This window comes from Lynx rufus, unplaced genomic scaffold (assembly GCF_022079265.1).
Source record: "Lynx rufus isolate CCGP_SWC_20201006 ecotype Redwood Valley unplaced genomic scaffold, mLynRuf1.p SCAF_4, whole genome shotgun sequence".
Taxonomy (NCBI): domain Eukaryota; kingdom Metazoa; phylum Chordata; class Mammalia; order Carnivora; family Felidae; genus Lynx; species Lynx rufus.
The window spans coordinates 14,279,541-14,296,547 of NW_025814856.1; the positions used below are offsets into that span (position 1 = coordinate 14,279,541).

At 53.3% G+C, this 17,007-nt stretch overlaps 1 protein-coding gene across 3 annotated transcripts; it reads left to right on the forward strand.

Moving 5' to 3' along the window:
* The first annotated feature begins 960 nt into the window (after positions 1–960).
* On the forward strand, positions 961–9,336 carry TMEM42 (transmembrane protein 42). 3 transcript variants are annotated; one of them, XM_047096925.1, is made up of 3 exons: positions 961–1,192; positions 3,045–3,191; positions 3,938–4,579. In XM_047096925.1, the coding sequence occupies exons 1-3, from the start codon at positions 1,001–1,003 to the stop codon at positions 4,076–4,078; spliced, it is 480 nt and encodes a 159-aa protein (XP_046952881.1). In that variant the 5' UTR covers positions 961–1,000; the 3' UTR covers positions 4,079–4,579. The 3 variants fall into 3 exon arrangements, 2 of the variants coding, with proteins under 2 accessions (XP_046952881.1, XP_046952882.1); XM_047096926.1 differs by lacking the exon at positions 3,938–4,579 and adding an exon at positions 9,011–9,336 and having other exon boundaries at positions 975–1,192; XR_006965276.1 differs by lacking the exon at positions 961–1,192 and adding an exon at positions 1,287–1,499 and having other exon boundaries at positions 3,045–4,030.
* The last annotated feature ends 7,671 nt before the right edge of the window (positions 9,337–17,007 follow it).

A 17,007-nucleotide genomic window follows, 5' to 3' on the forward strand; every position in this document is an offset into this window, starting at 1 on the left:
TTCCAGTAAAGGTCACATTCAGAGGTGTGGAGGATTAAGATTTAAACGTATCTTTTTGGGGTGGGGAGGGGGACACAATTCAGCCTATAAATAGCCGTTATCAGGATTATCTTTGCCTTAATTTGAGCCACAAAACAAACCCCCCTGTGAGAGAGGGGGGCAAGGAAGGACTTCATGAAAAACTTTCTGAATGGAAAAAAAAATACTACTGAACAGTTCAGTGTGAAATCATACTAAATAAAAAAGGCTCATACAGATTACATAAACTATTTTTAACATGTGCTATATATAAAACTATGCATAGAAAGTACTCTAATAATATTTAAACATTTAAGTGCATAGGAAATTAGAAGTAATGTTAATCCTGGTTATCTGACTGGAGTGAATATGGATGATTTACTCTATAGTGAAAATCCATCTGCGCCTTTTGATTTCTCAGAAAACCCTAACCCGAGCTCGCCTTCTTCCTGAGTCGTGGAGATCTCTAGCGCCCTCTGCTGAGGAGTCTTTCCACTTTGCGCCTCAATCTGGAAGGTGCAGGTCAATCTCCTGGGGCTCCTGTTGAAATGCAGATTCTGATTCAATGGCAGTTGGGCGGGGCCTGGATTGGGCATTTTTAACAAATTCCCAGGGAAAGCCGAAGCTGGGCAACACTCTGGCAAGGATTGAAACTGCCGGGTCATGGATAGTTAATTCTATTACAGCAACCACACGGTACCGCCGGGGCTTCAGACGCCAGGCCCGGACAGCTCCCGGGTTAACCTAAACTCAACGCCGGAGGCTGGCTGCCCTCCACCCCACCCAGGCTCCCTAGTCTCCGCCCCGCCCCGGTCCTCGACCCCGCCCCTGCCCTGCCCCTCTGAGGCCCTCCCCGCGCCCTAGTTGGCTGCCCTGATCACGTGAGCGTCGCGTCACGTGAGGCCACCGCCCAATGGCGGCGCGCGCTCGGTCCTGCCGGTGGCTGGTGCCCCAGGAGCCGGGAGAGGTGGCAGCGGGCACCATGGCCGAGAGGCTACAGTCCCCAGGCGGCGCCGTGTGCCCAGCCTCCTACCCCGACGCCCCCGCGGAGTTCCCCCCGCACCTCCAGGCCGGCGCGATGCGGCGCCGCTTCTGGGGCGTGTTCAACTGCCTGTGCGCCGGCGCGTTTGGGGCGCTGGCCGCCGCCTCCGCCAAGCTGGCCTTCGGCAGCGAGGTCGAGCCCGGGGCGCCGCTGCGGCAGGCGGGCGGGTGGGTCCGGGCGGATGGGGGGCGCTGGGGGGGCGGGGTCTGTTCGCCAGGTCAGCTGCCGAGCGCTGCAGTCAGCTGGGGCGGGGGAGCATCCTTCTATTCTAAATCACCTCAAATCCTCGTCCCGTGTAGGCGGTAAGAGACCGGAGCCTCTTCCCTACCAGGGACCTAAACTCTGCCCTCCGACTGGGTTAGTTCGCTTTCCTGCATCCACTCTCTACCTCTCATTTTAAGCCCCTTATGCCTGGACGTTTCTCTCCTCGTAACTCAAGGTGAGAAGCCTGTTGCCCTGCCCATCTTTACTCCGTAATTAACGGGTGTTTTGACCAGTATATACCCTGCTGCCCGGAAAATTGGGAGTTTGGGACACCTAGACATGAGAGGACAGAGAAACATTTTGGACATTCCCATCCCTGATGCCGAGAACTCCTAAACTGCCTCCCCACGCTTGCTGAAGTGTATCTCTGCCCCTCCCATCCCAAGTCACAGGCTCTCCTCTGCTGCTGGAGGGATTTCATCGCATCTGCAACCCAGGGTTAGGTCCTTACCTGGACAGCCTACAGACTGATTCTTGGGGGGGGGGGGGGGGGAGGGGAGGGGTCAGGGGGCGGGTAAGCCTGTTTAGGGCCAATCCAGTGGGAACCACTATGCTTGAGGTTAGCGTTCTGTTGGGTGTAATTCTTGAAGTGATGCAAAGTTAGATGAGTGACTCTGAACCATGAGGTTTTCTAGTCTTTTTAGTTGTGCACCAGGCCTTAGTGACTATATAAGCAGACTGCCACTGGCACAAAGAGTGCTTTTGTGAAAATTATACAAAGACACCCTTTCCTTAAGACACTCTTTTTTCAGCAGCTGGAAAACTGTTGTAAGAAATAAGGGCCTGATATTTGGATGGCCACCCCCAGAGGAAGCAGCTCTGTTTGCAGGAAGGTTTCTAACTCAAAATCAAGCAAGGGTGTCTTGCATATTCTTTGTGTAGGAAGCTTAATTTAAGATCCTCTCCTCCAGGCTCTCGCCTTTAAAAAAAAAAAAAAAAAAAAAAAAAAGGGAAAGGAAAAGAAAAAAAGGCCGCGGATTCTCCCAGTGATGTCTGGGATCAGTAGTCAAGTCGGTGGTGGCTTCCCTTCCCACAGCAGGGCTATGTCCTGATTAAGAGCATGGAGCCACACTGCCTGAGTTTGAATCCTGGTGACTACCACCAGCCTTTGGCTCCTTAGGCAGGTTATGTAATGCCTTAGGTTCTTTATCTGTAAAGTAAAGGTAAGGACTAAATGAGAATGCACTTGAAACGCTTGGCACAGGGCCTGGCACAGAGTGGAAAAAAAAGCTCGAGGATGCCCAGCGGGACTGGCCTGAGTGTCCTGTAGCCTGCATGGGATGGGGTGGGGTGGCGGGGCATGGGCTAATTCATGCTTTACCTGATCCCAGGAAGTGAGGACTCTGCCCCTGGTTTACTCATACGACATACTGACCGATAACTGCTTGGCTGTCTCGCACTGATCTTTTAGCACCAACAAGTGACTGGTGTTCCAGAGAAAGTACTGGTTATGGCTTAGCAGTTCACTCTTCCCAAGGACACATGGCCGGCAAGATGGCTGAAGAAGTCTCCTTGGGGTTTATTTCAGCTATAAAACGGGTGTGCTGAGCACAGCGTTAAATGAAGTCTTGTGCAGGAAAGCTCAGGAATGGCCCACCCAGGCCCTGGTGGGATCTCAGAAGGGGCCCAGCTGCTGCCCATCAGGGCCCTGGGTGTGCTGGAAGGAAGGCTGCGGGTCTGCCTTGGCCAAGCGCGGCTGCAGTGACACTCTCTCCCGCAGGTGAACATGGTCTTCTGCATCTTAGGCATTATCGTGATGGCCACCACCAATTCTCTCATGTGGACGTTCTTTAGCCGGGGCCTCAGTTTCTCCATGTCTTCGGCCATTGCATCTGTCACGGTGACTTTTTCAAACATCCTCAGCTCGGTGAGTAGCCTGAGGGTACAGTCAGTACCCCTGTCCCAAACCTGGGTTCTGGGAGGGTCCTGGGTGAGTTGGGGAACCCACCCTCCCAGATAGGAGGAAAGACAAGAGCTGAAGCAGAGATTGGGCTGTGGCTTGAGCCCTGGTGGCTGCTCCTCTGATCTCGAACTTGGTAGAATCCTCAAGTGTTAGCTGGGAGTGAAGGCCAAGTGTAAAAAAAAAAAAAGCCCACCTGCCTGCTGCCCCTTCAGGCTGCAGCCCTCATGCTGATGTCTCTGTAACCTCTGTGCAAGCTGTCTCCTAGGGGTCTGTAAACTTGAGCGTGAGACGTGGAGGGTGGACGCTCTTTCCTCCGACAGCCTGATGTCAACCAGGTGGGGCTGAGCCCAGTCAGTCCTGCCGTCGAGGGAGGGAGGACGTGGCAGGCCTGTTTGGATCAGCAAACACCAGGCACCGGCTGTGTGCTGGGCCTTCGCTGCTGGCCTCTGCGAATCTTTCTTGTGCACTTTGCTCGGGGCCAATGCTGCAAGGAAGGTACACTCCCCCCACCTCTCCGGGCGAGCCAGAAATGGATAGTGCCTTGCGGAAGGTGACAGCTGGGTTTCAGGCTCCAGACCTCCAGCTCCAGACCTTTCCTCCTGCCCCAGGAGGGAAGTCAGGCACGGGGGGAGTGAGGTTGTGCCTGCCCGCTGTGGTCAAGTCCTGCGGGCACGTGTCTCCTTGGCCTCACAGCGGTCTCTGTCCCACAGGCCTTCCTGGGCTTTGTGTTGTATGGAGAGTGCCAGGAGGTCTTGTGGTGGGGAGGTGTGTTCCTCATCCTGTGCGGACTCAGCCTGATCCACAGGAAGCTGCCACCAAGCGGGAAGGCCCCTCCACACAAGCAACAGTGACATCGGTTGACTGGACGGACCGGCTGGAGAGACAACGTGGAGGCCCGAGGAACGGGCTGGCGTGTGGGGGGACCACTTCCCAGGGTGATCTGGGTGTGCAGCCATCTGAGCGTCAGCCAGAGGAAGGCGCCCCCAAGGGAAGCAGGCCTCTGACCTAGCAGCCTGGAGTGTGGCCAGCCGGAGCTTCTGGATCAGGAAGGACATCCACAGTTGTGTTCTGCCTGGAGCCCTGATGACACCCGCACAGTGCTTTTGATTCTCACGCTCCTGGGCCCACCCAGTGCCCCTTGGCAGACGCTGGAGACCCCGGGGTTGGTCTGCTTGGTGTAGGGACTTGAGGCCACGCTGTAATCGTAGTCCTGTCGCGTCGCATTGGAATCCGTTGCTGGTGGAGCTTTTTGATGGCTTCACGCCGATGTATCAGGACATCTGTGTGGCCCTTCTGCAGTACGGCAAGGGAAGGGAAACTGGATTAATAAACACTTGTTTTTGTCAGTCAAAGGGAGCAGGTGTGAAATCTTTATTCTTTCCTGCCTTCCCCCCCCCCCCCCTTCCTAATTTTTTGGAGTGCGAGGGAGCAGCCTAGGTGAGCTGCAGTTCTTGGAATGGAGTTAGGAGCTGCCCCCGCCTCCCGCCCCCCGGGCCTGGGGCCCATACGCTCTACTGTCTGTGAGCTGGAGCACACGGTTCCTTCCTGATGTCACCCAGGCTGGTGCCCTTCATGTTCAGGAGGGTCTGTCCATTTTCTTGGTACACAAGGAGGAAAACTTGACCTTCCTCTGGGGACCTAGTTTTATTTTACTTGTTGGGAAAGGAAACTGACCCAGATGCTGCTCCCACACCCCCATTTCCCCTTTAGGCCCTGTCTGTCCTTTGGTTTTCTTTCCCAGATCCCTGTGACTTGTTTGTTTCTTACACAGTGTGTAATTCCTAGTTCAGCGCGGCCTGTGTGCTGCCTCACCTTCTCTTGCGCATAGCTTCACGTGCGATGCTCACCTCCAGTTCTCTGGGGGGCTCCCCTGGTGTCCTAGCGCCCCCTTCAGCTCTCCTGAGGCTGACCACCTCCACGTCTTCTTCAGACATTCCCTGCAGTGGAGAGGGACTTGGTAGTGGGCGGGGGACGAGGCTGTCCCCTCCTTCCCGCCCGCATAGCACCCTCACTGCCCTCCTCTATTGCTCATTGCACAGGTGACAGATGTGCTTCCTAACACTGTTTTGTGGCTCCTACTGAGTGGGATCTGGCATTAGCCCACCTCTCCAGTTCTCTCTCGGTGCCTCCTTAGTACCCCTGCACCTACCCTGTTTGAGTTGCCCCAAATATTCGCATCTCAACAGTTCTCGAGTCCACCGTGTCCAGCCCCACTTCCATGCTTGGTGTTTTGCAGGAATAGGAAAGCCCTTCCTAAAATTCGTATCAACCCTCAAGGGACCCCCGACTCCAAACAGTCTTGAGAAAGGACAGCAGGATTGGAAGACTTACACATCCCTGATTCCACAACTTACAGCAAAGCTGCATAATGAAAACGGGATAGTGACTGGCATACAGACAGGAACCAAGGGTACAGAATAGAGAACCCAGAAATAAGCCATTTGAGAAGACTTGACATTGAATGTCAAGACCGTTCAATGGGAAAAGGCAGCCTCTTCCACAACCGGTGCTGGGAAAACTGGATCTCTGTGTGCAAAAGAGTGAACTTGTGGACCCTTCCTTGTCAGCAGGCGAAGGACTTGAACAGGCATTTCTCCAAAGGAGATCTACAAATGGCCAAGAGGCCCGTGAAAGACGCTCAGCATCATGAGTCACTAAGGAACTGCAAATCTAAACCACAGTGAGATGCCACCTCGTGCCCATTAGGATGGCTACCACAAAACCAAAAATGAAACAAGCAAAACAGAAAATGACAAGCTTTGGTGAGAGTGGAGAAATTGGAGCCCTTGTGCATTGTTGGTGGGAATGTAATATGGTAACAGCCACCATATTGGCAGTTCCCCAAAAAGCTGAACAATTGTGTGAGTCCAGGTCTAGAGAGATACCCCAAAGCACTGAAAGCAGAGACTCAAACAGCTACTTGTATACCAATGTTCATAGCAACACTAACAGTAATCAGAAGGTGGAAACAATTCAAATGTCCCAGCAGCAGAAGGATGGACAAACAAAATACGGTGTATACATACAACAGGTTATTCAGCCTTAAAAACGAACAAAGATCGGGGCGCCTGGGTGGCTCCGTCAGTTAAGCGTCCAACTTCTGCTCAGGTCACAATCTCGCGGTTCGTGGGTTCAAGCCCTACCTCGGGCTCTGTGCTGACAGCTCAGAGCCTGGAGCCTGCTTCCGATTCTGTGTCTCCCCCTCTCTATCTGCCCCTCCCCTGCTCATGCTCTGTCTCTCTCAAAAATAAATAAAAACATTAAAAAGAAAAAAAAAGGAATGAAGATTTAACACAGGGGCTACAGCGAAGATGAACCTTGGAAACATTTTGCTAAGTTAAATAAGCCAGACGCAAAATGACGAATATTGTATGATCCCACTTATGTGAGGCATCTAGAACAGGCAAATTCATAGAGGCAGGAAGTACACTGGGGGCTGCTCAAGGACTGGGAGGAGGGAGGATGGGGAGTTAGTGTTTAATGGGGACAGAGCTTCTGTTCAAAAAAGTTATGGAGACGGATGGTAGTGATTGTTGCACAACATTGTGGATGTACTTAATGCCACTGAATTGTAACTTAAAACTGGCAAATGTTACGTTAATGTGTATTTGTCCGCAATTGAAAAAACAGGGCAAAACAGAGAAAAGAGGGAATGGTAGGAGGAGGAATTAGAGACAGCTAGTGGTGAAGGCTCATTCAACAAGTTTTTCTACAAAGGGGCAGTAGATGGCAGGGAAGATGGGGACAAGAGAGGGAGGGTTGTTTGGTTTTATTTTTGGTTGTGAGAGAAAAATAGCATATTTAGGTAGGCTAATGGCAGTGATCTATCAGTGAGAAGACTGAAGGTGCAGGGAAGGAGCTCTTTAAAAAAATTTTTTTTAGTATTTATTTATTGTGGAGAGAGACAGAGACAGAGCTTGAGTTGGGGAGGGGCAGAGCGAGAGGGAGACACAGAATCCGAAGCAGGCTCCGGGCTCCAAGCTGTCAGCACAGAGCTCGATGTGGGGCTCGAACCCACACACAGTGAGATCATGACCTGAGCCAAAGTCAGATGCCCATCTGACTGAGCCACCCAGGCGCCCCAGGAAGGGGAGCTGTTTAAAGAACAGTGAGCCTAGGGGCACCTGGGTGGCTCATTTGGTTAAGCATCCAGCTCTTGATTTTAGCTAGGGTCATGATCTCATGGTTCGTGAGTTTGAGCCCCACATTGGGCTCTGCACTAACCATGGAGCCTGCTTGGGATTCTCCCTGTCTCTCTCTCTCTCTCTCTCTCTGCCCCTCCCCCACTCACACTGTCTCTCCCTCCCTCTCCCTCTCTCTCTCTCTGCCCTTCCCCCACTCACACTGTCTCTCCCTCCCTCTCCCTCTCTCTCTCTCTCTCTCTCTCTCTCTCTGCCCTTTCCCCACTCACACTGTCTCTCCCTCCCTCTCCCTTTCTCTCTCTCTCTCTCAAAATAAATAAAATAAACCTAAAATTAAAAAAAAAAAAAAAAGAGCACTGAGCCCAAGCTGGAGCTGGTGAGCTGGGGTCCGATGCGCAAGTGAGGGTTGGCTTAGCAAGGAATGTGGACATCTCACTGCAGAGGTCAGGAACGGCCGTCCGCGGGCAGAGAGCCAGGTAGGTGGCTGGACGTGGTTGGAAGGGGCTCGTAGAAGTTCTTTTCTCAAAGTTCCCCAAACTTTAACTCATTAAGAAAAAGACAGGACACCTCAAGAGAAAACTGGGCAAGGCATGTGAATTGATAATTCATAGAAGACAAAGATTGAACAGCTCATAAACAGACACAACGTGTCAATCTCACTGGTAATAGGGAAATGCAAATAAGACCACAGTGAGGAGAAAAGAGAAAGGCATGCCAGAGGCTGAAAATACTTGCAAAACATCTATCCTGTAAAAGACTGGTCTCCAGCGTTGGGGTGTGGGTGGGAGGGGGTTTGTGCTGTGTGAGGCTCCCTTTCTGCAGGGCTTGGTCCAGTAACCTCACCACCCACCTTGCAGGGGTCTGGCGTGCAATGCCTCTCTGGGCTCACAGGAGCAGCACTGCATTTGTTTTTCCAACGCCTCTCGAAGGTCACATCATTCCAGGGACCTGGGCAATGGTGGTAGGCTTGGTTAAATGTTCCTAAAAGAGATGGTGCCATTCACGACATTGAGACACCTGGTTACTATTTAGAGAAAAATAAAGCCGGGTTCCTACCTCATGCCTTATTCCGCCATAAATTCCAGAAGGGTCAAAGATGAAACTGTAAAGGAGAGGAAAATGAAGGCGTGTGTGAAAAGTAATCTTGGCGCGAAGATGTTTCCAAGGAAACAGGAAACCTAGAAACAAAGGGAAAGATAAACCGACTCCATAAAAGTTAAAAAAAAAAAAAAAAAAGGATGTGTAGCAAAACTCAGAGTCAGAAGGTAATGAATATTCTGAAGTCTAAAAAGAGCTCCTGTGGATCTATAGGAACGTGACCCACACTCCAAAAGATAAGGGCACAGTATTAGGTAGCCGAGAGTATTCTATGAAAAGATACTCAGTCTTACTTGTGATGGGGGGGGGGGGTGGGCGGTGGTAATGGAATAAAATTGAAACAACATTGAGATTGCTTATCTATCTATCTATCTATCTATCTATCTATCCATCCATCTATCTATCAGACTGGCCACAATGAAAAGTTTGGGAGTGGCCAGGGTTTGGTTGGTTGGTTGGTTTTTAAAGGCATCTTCCCATCTTTTTATGGGAGCCACTGGCACAGTCTCTGGAAGGCTCTTTCAGCATGTACTGAAATTCCAGGTGTATGTATCCTGTGACCCAGCAGTTGACTTTGGAAGATTTATGTCACAGATGTTGTCACCCACAAGTGCAAAGACGTGTGCGAGGAAGTGACATATGAGGTCTGGAACAACTTCAAGGCCCACCCAGAGGCAGTAGTGGCCGCTGAAGAGAATGACATCTACTTGGATGGTTAAGAAATCAACTCCAAGGTATGTTTTAGCGGGGGAAGGAAAAGAGAGCTCGTACAGGATGGGATGTTGAGAAAGCTCCCGCTTATGTCAGTAAATGTCTATGGCAGAGGAAACTGGAAAGATACTTTATTTATTTATTAAAAAAAATTTTTTTTAATGTTTATTTATTTTTTTGAGACAGAGAGAGACAGAGCATGAACAGGGGAGGGTCAGAGAGAGGGAGACACAGAACCTGAAACAGGCTCCAGGCTCTGAGCTGTCAGCAGAGAGACCGACGCGGGGCTCGAACTCACAGACTGTGAGATCACGACCTGAGCTGAGGTCGGACGCTTAGCTGACTGAGCCACCCAGGCACCCCTGGAAAGATACTTTATACTGGTGGCCTCTGGAGAGAGGGTCTGAGGGTCTGGGGTGGGAGAGACTTAGTTTTTACAGTGGGTATTGATCACTTTCCATCCTGTCTGGAATCTCTTTGATTCCCAAATAAGAGGATTCAGGGGGCGCCTGGGTGGCTCAGTCAGTTAAGTGACCGACTTCGGCTCAGGTCATGATCTCAGGGCTCGTGAGTTCAAGCCCTTGCGTTGGGCTCGCCGCTCTCAGCACAGAGCCTGCTTCGGATCCTCTGTCCCCCTTTCTCTCTGCCCCTCCCCTGCTTGCGCTCTCTCAAAAATAAATAAAACATTAAAAAAATCATTCTAAAACACCCCAGGATCTCCGATAGATAGCAGAGTTGGCAGTGGCCCCTGCCTCTTCCCAGTGGGACAAACAGGTGAAGCCACTTGCCCCAGATCACCCACGACAAGTGAGCCCTTCCATCTGAGGCAGAGCCCGGCAAGGGCTAAGCAGGCAGCAGCAAAGCAGATGGGGACACGTGACACGACACGTGTGGCAGAGGCCCCGGCAAAGTGTTTCACAAGAGGGAGGCCCGGTTCCCTCAGGGGGATCAGGGAGGGCACGGAGAGCAGGGGGCACAGGAGAGTCATCCACGTTGAGCAGAAAATTAAACCTGGGAATTCGGGGCAGAGGAGGCCTTGAGGCCTCCCCGGAAGGGGAGGCAGATGGGGAGGCAGCTGGGGGGGGGGGGAAAGGCTGCAGATCTTGGGGCCCCAGGAACCAGAAGGCAGGTGAGGAGCCTTGGGGGTGGGCATTGGGCCGGTGCCTCACTGATGCTGCCTTGCACCGTTCACCAATTGTTCGGCAGGTTTTAGGTTTTTTACCCCAGCTGGCATCTGAACCACACAATAGTGTTGTTCTGGTCGTGACAGTGCTATTCCTGGTCAACCCGTCAAAACTGTCAAGAAATACGCATTTGCTGATGTCTATTCTGAGTGCAGGTTAAGTAGGCTCCGTGCCCAGCACAGAGCCCAACTCGGGGCTTGAACTCAGGACTCAGCATCAAGACCTGAGCTGAGATCAAGAGCTGGATGCTTAACCGACTGAGCCACCCAGGTGCCCCTTGAAGGCAGGTTTTCAGGTCTGACCTGAGCTTAGAACCCAGCCTCTCCCAGTGGCCCCGCCTCTCCCAGCCTCAGCTTCCCCAGCTGCCAGTGGTGTTTACACAGAAGGTCCCCTCCTGCCTTCTGGCTGGGCTTCAGTTTGGGTGAGCAAATTATTCCAGTTCCCCCCGGACATTCCTGGTTTTAGGACTAAGCGTGCTGTGTCCCAGGAAACCCTCAGTCCTGGGCAGACAGGAGGGCTGGTCACGGAAGTCCACTCGGTTCACGAAACTCCATTCGCCCAGAGCAGCGGTACTCAGGCAGCTTGGTTTCATGTCCCCCTTACACACTTACAAATTATCGAAGACCCCAGTCAGCCTGTGGTTATGACGTTTCTGCCTGCAAATTTTTACCATTTCAGAAATGTAAATTGAGAAGTTAAATTATTTTTAATGTTTATTTACTTTTGAGAGAGATGGAGACAGAATGCAAGTGGGAAAGGGGCAGAGAGAGAGGGAGACACAGAATCCGAAGCAGGCTCCAGGATCTGGGCCGTCAGCACAGAGTCTGACACGGGGCTCGAACTCACAAGCTATGAGATCATGACCTGAGCCGAAGTTGGTTGCTCAACCGACTGAGCCACCCAGGTGCTCCATAAACTGAGAAGTTTAAAAAAATATTTATTTTCTTCTGAGAGAAGAATAATAAATTCTCCGCCCATTATATAAATAACGTATTTTTATGAAAAACAGCTATATTTTTTTGGAAGCCTAAAATGTAGAGAAGAGAGTAGCATTGTTTTACATTTCTGTAAATCTTGTTAATATCTGGCTTAGTGGAATTCAGCTGGATTTTCCCAATTGCTTTTGTATTCAGTTGTGTTTTTAAATTTTTTTTTCAACGTTTATTTATTTTTGGGACAGAGAGAGAGCATGAACGGGGGAGGGGCAGAGAGAGAGGGAGACACAGAATCGGAAACAGGCTCCAGGCTCTGAGCCATCAGCCCAGAGCCTGACGCAGGGCTCGAACTCACGGACCGCGAGATCGTGACCTGGCTGAAGTCGGATGCTTAACCGACTGCGCCACCCAGGCGCCCCTCAGTTGCGTTTTTTAAAATGTTTATTGGGGCGCCTGGGTGGCTCAATCGGTTAAGGCGCCGACTTCAGCTCTGGTCATGATCTCGCGGTCCGTGGGTTCGAGCCCCGCGTCAGGCCCTGTGCTGACAGCTCAGAGCCTGGAGCTTGTTTCCGATTCTGTGTCTCCCTCTCTCTGACCCTCCCCCGTTCATGCTCTGTCTCTCTCTGTCTCAAAAATAAATAAACATTAAAAAAAAAATTAAAATAAATAAATAAATAAATAAATAAATAAATAAAATGTTTATTTATTTTTGAGAGAGAGGGAGAAGAGAGTGGGTGAGGGGCAGAGAGAGAGGGAGACAGAGAATCCCAAGCAGGCTCCGCACTGTCAGCACAGAGCACAACTCAGGGCTCGAACTCACGAACTGTGGGGTCACGCACGCCCTGAGCTGAAACCAAGAGTCGGATGTTTAACCGACTGAGCCACCCGGGCGCCCCCTGCATTCAGTTCTTGAGATGCATTTTTTTTCTGGTTGAAATCTATGAAGAAAATCTGACCTCACTCAGATACGGAGATGAAAAAGGCAGGAATATTTCCACAGCCTTTTCACATAACGGATGTTCTTCTTTGATACTGTCCCCATGCGCCACCAGTGGTAGTTTCTTAAAGCCGATGGCAGTGTGGACTCTGAGCCACATCACTGTACCCTTGAGGGGATGACAACAAAGAGGCAGCTCTTGGGATTATTGTGCAAAGACTCGCAGGCCTCTAGACTCCGGGGAGCCCCGGCCACACTGAGAACGCTCTCCAGGGGCCCGCGGGGACTCTAGCCACGTGGTTGTGCTTGCATGTGGGTGGCCGGCCGACGAGTGTCCATCGCTGGGTGAGTCTGAAGTGCTCCCTCTGCCAGGCGGCTGTGAGCGTGTGCTCTGTAAACGGTGGGGGCTCCCGTTCCCCACGGCCGGCCGGCTCATCCCAGTTAGAGGCTGCTGACCCGCCCTGACCGCCGGGTCTTTCTGTCTCCACGGAAAGAAGTGCCTGTTCCTCCCCCCCCCCCCCCCCCGCGCTGGCACATTCTGGCAACTGGAGGCTTGGTCGTCTCATTTTGGGGGGTTGTTAGGAGGTTCGGCCGCATATAACAAGTTCCCGCTACAGTGCTTGACACGGCCGGCGCCCGTTGGTGGCCTGTTCCCGGGTGGCGCTCACCAGCGTTGGGGTTTGGGAAGCAGCGGGCTGAGCCCACTCTGCTTGCTTCAGAGATGAGGAAACCAGCCCAGAGAGATGGGGCCGGTGGCCCAAGGCTGCCCAGCAAGGCGGTGGTTGAGTCCGTTCTGCTGACTCCCGGCGCAGTGCTCCCTCGGGACGTCCGCCAAGCCCAGCCCTGCAGGCTGTGAGCCAAGCAGGAGCAACCAGAACACCCAGGTGTCGCAAGAGTCACGTCCAAGTTTAGGTGACAGAAGATGAGGTCACGAGGTTGGGAATCTCTGAACCCCAGCTGACCTCCGAGGTCCTCTGCTGGGGGCCCGACGACTTTCCCCTGTCAGGTGCCCTGTTACCGCTACTGCTCCTTCACTGTGAGAAATGTGTGACCGCGAGCGGGCCTGCTGGGTTGGCTGTGGAGCCACGGCCACCAGCTGGGGCTTCTGGTCGCGACTGTCTAACTAGGGCTCCCACTGCGGGTGGGGGAAACTGGATGCAACAGTTAGGGCGTTAGTTTCCCGCTGCCCCGCAACAAATTACCCACGAGGGCAGTGCTTTCAAACCACAACCCTGTGGCTTCTCACCAGGACTCCGTCAGGGCCCCTCACGGCCTGCAGGCCTCTCGGGGGGGGGGGGGGGTCCCGGCCCAGGCTGCCTGCACGCTGCTGCAGCAGGCCTCGGTCTCTCACCCCGTGGGCCTCTCCCCAGGACAGGTCCCCACCGAGCGTCGGCCCATCAGAGCCGAGAGCGAGGGTGGCTGCACCCGGGGCGGAAGCCGAAGGCTCCTTGTAACCTAACCTCAGAGGTGACATTCACCACTTTTCCTGCATTTTGTTTAGAAGCGAGGCACCGGGGCGTTCCATAGGCAAGAGGCTGCCCAGCACACCTGGAAGAGGGATTTGCTTTGTTTTGCAGGAACTAGAATCGTCCATTGGGATTTCTGAAAGCGTGAGTATCACTGGGGCTCAGCCTCACCTCCCACCTCCCTTTCCCTGAATTGCTCTGTCATCAGCATGGGGCCTGGAGGCACAGGGCAGGGACAGGTGGGGTGGGCCACTAGGCGGGACAGGAGGGCACCTGCAGTCAGAGAAGAGAGGTGCCTGGGTCCTCAGTTAAGATGGTGTGTGTGTCCCTCTTCAGCCGGACCCTCTGTCCGTCTCTCTCCCGTGTATTTGTGTCCCTTCTGACCACTCCCGGGCGTGGGGTGGCGCTCGTTCCCTCTGAATCAGGAGAGGTGGACCGTGTCGTCCAGCCACGCTGCCTGACAGGACCCTGGAGGCCCAGGCCACACTGTCTTTTGAGGCTCCTTATAAATTAAAACCAAACGACCTCCAAAACAGGCTTCAGGAACTGTGGCACATTGTAAAAGCCCGAATTTAACAAACTGGTATCTTTATATATATATATACATAATTTTTTTTTAAGTTTATTTCTTTATTTTGAGAGACAGACGCAGCGTGAGGGAGGGGCAGAGAGAGAGAATCCCAAGCAGGCTCCGAGCTGGCAGTGCACAGCCCGACTCAGGGTTCGAGCCCACGAAGCTGTGAGATCATGACCTGAGCTGAAACCAAGAGTCGGACACTAAACTGACTGAGCCACCCAGACGCCCCATAAACTGGTGTCTTTAATATTCAGGAGACAGAGGGAAGTGTGACTGTGGTTTTCACCAGGCCTGATGGAGTTTGCAAAGAACTTTCATGCTCTGGACAGAAGGGGGAGGAGTGTGGTCGAACCCAGGCCACGGGTTCAGAGATTTGTGACAAGTGTCATTTTAGTCCCGCACTTGCCTGTACAGCCTTTTTTAGAGATTACATCAAAAGTCTACATTAGGGCCCTCTGCTCATTTATTTTTGCATTTATATAGCACTTACTATGCGTCAAGCACTGTTGTAAGTGCTTTTCCAAGAGGAACTCAGGGCACCTGGGTGGCTTTCTCAGTTGAGCATCCGACTTCGGCTCAGGTCATGATCTCACACTTTGTGGGTTCGAGCCCCACGTTGGGCTCTGTGCTGACATCTCAGAGTCTGGAGCCTGCTTCCGATTCTGCGTTTCCCTCTCTCTCTCTGCCCCTCCCCCACTCATGCTCTGCCTCTCTCACTCTCAAAAATAAACATAAAAGAATAATAATAAAAGAGGAACTCAAGTGGCTTTGCCCTTTCTCTGGTTTCCATAAAGTGGAAGAATGTCCAGCCGGGTCGCGTCAGGGTTTGGGAGAGATGCGGGCCACTCCCAGTTAATTTCCAAAATAGAAGATGCCCAAATGGGTATAAACATTTTAACGATCACCATTTCACGGAGGAGGAAACTGAGGCACAGAACATGAGCATCTGTCCCAGGTCACACGGTGAGTGTGTGCACAGGCCCTCCTGGGCACCCTGCCCGTCCGGACAGGCCACGCCCTCCATGTGTTCTGTGATGCTCTGGGGAGCCACACTGGGCGGGGGTGCCAGGCTGGGCTGGCAACCCCTTGTTCCACTGGGGTGGACGCTGATGCCCACCCCTCACGCGTGCGTCAGATGGATGTGCTCGCCAGGAATTGGTCCGGGAGCTACCAGAGGCGCCTGGCTGGTACCTGTGGGCGGGCGGTGGCCTAGGCTTTACCCGGTGTTCTCCGGGACCCTGAGCACAGGTCGGCAGGATACCAGGAGGGAGAGGGGAGAGGCCCCAGGAGTGGGGCTCCCAGCACCCCCAGTCGCTGCTCACCCCGCCTAGCATTTCTGTGCTGAGAGCGTGGGGTCCCCCCCCCAGCACGCACTGAATCCACCTATGGTCCAGCCCACGGCGTGAGAAGAACCTCAGAGTGGACACCCACCGGAGCGAGATGAGAGAAACTGGAGACGCTGCCGGGTAGGGGCCCGCCCCCTCCCTCCCTTTCCTCCCTCTCCCAGGAATTTTCCAGCACAAACCCAGTCTCCAGACCCTCCCCGCCCCCAAGACTCGTGGAGGCCCCAACCGCTCTCAGAGACTGATCCAAGTTGTACACAGGTGTCCACTGCTCCTGAAATGCCGTATTTTTCACAAGCAGATCAGCTGGAGGTGTGCGTACAGGCAGCGTCCTGGACCGGTGCCCTTGCCCCCAGCGGTGGAGGCTGGGAGTCTGCATCGAATGAAGGGACGTGCTCCCCTTTGCAGGAAGGCCTCACGTGGGAACGGCCACGGGTGGGGGCCCCAGGCCGGCTTGTGAATTTGCCGGATCTGCTGCTTCGGTTCCATCTTCTACGCTCCAGCCCCTCTCGGCCAAGCGAGCACCGTTTACTCCAGCACCCCTGGGTCCTCCCCATCCACTGCTCCCCGGGGCTAACGCTGCCTTTGGGACCCTGGGGGCCTCCACCTCAGGGCGCAGAAAGATCAGGTCAGTCAAGGGGATTCCAACTTTGAGTAGCCGGGGAGAAGAGCATTTTAAACAAGGTGCCCCTTGGGGGCCCCTGGGTGGCTCAGTCGGTTAAGCGGCTGACTCTTGATTTTGGCTCAGGTCTTGATCTCAAGGTTCGCGAGTTTGAGCCCCGCATCGGGCTCTGTGCTGACAGCTCAGAGCCCTCTTGGGATCTTCTGTCCCCTTCTGCTCTTCCCCAACTCGTTCTCTCTCTCTCGACAAAATAAACATTAAAAAACAAACAAGGTGCCCTTTCCTGACCTTGGGGTAAAGCAGATACCCCCCAAGGGGCACCCCACTTGAAGCCTCCCACCTTGCCCACCCGTGCCCCAGTGGGTCTGGAAGCGTGGCCAGCAGGCCGTTCAGGAGCCCACCCTGAGGTGCCCAGGTCTGCAGATGGGCTCTTGCAGAGCGTGAGCTGGCCCAGCTTGGGAGACTTGGGCAGGCACAGGGGAGGGAGACCCCGTGGCCAGCAGGTCCCCCTTCCCTTGAGCAGGGGTCTGTTCTGGGGTGGGGGGCAGGTTCGTCTTCCCGGGAGGAGGTACCTCCTCGTGTGGACTGAACGCCCTTTTTCGTTCACCGAAGGTGCTCCTTGGTGTTGTGCCCTCCAGAGCACAGATGATCAATATGCTTTTAATTAAAACTCAGACTGCCTCAAGATGACTGTGTGGTCCCCTGGGTCATTTTCTTCTTTCTGCCAACAAGTTTCTTAAAGTATCTTGTGCTGGGCATCACGTG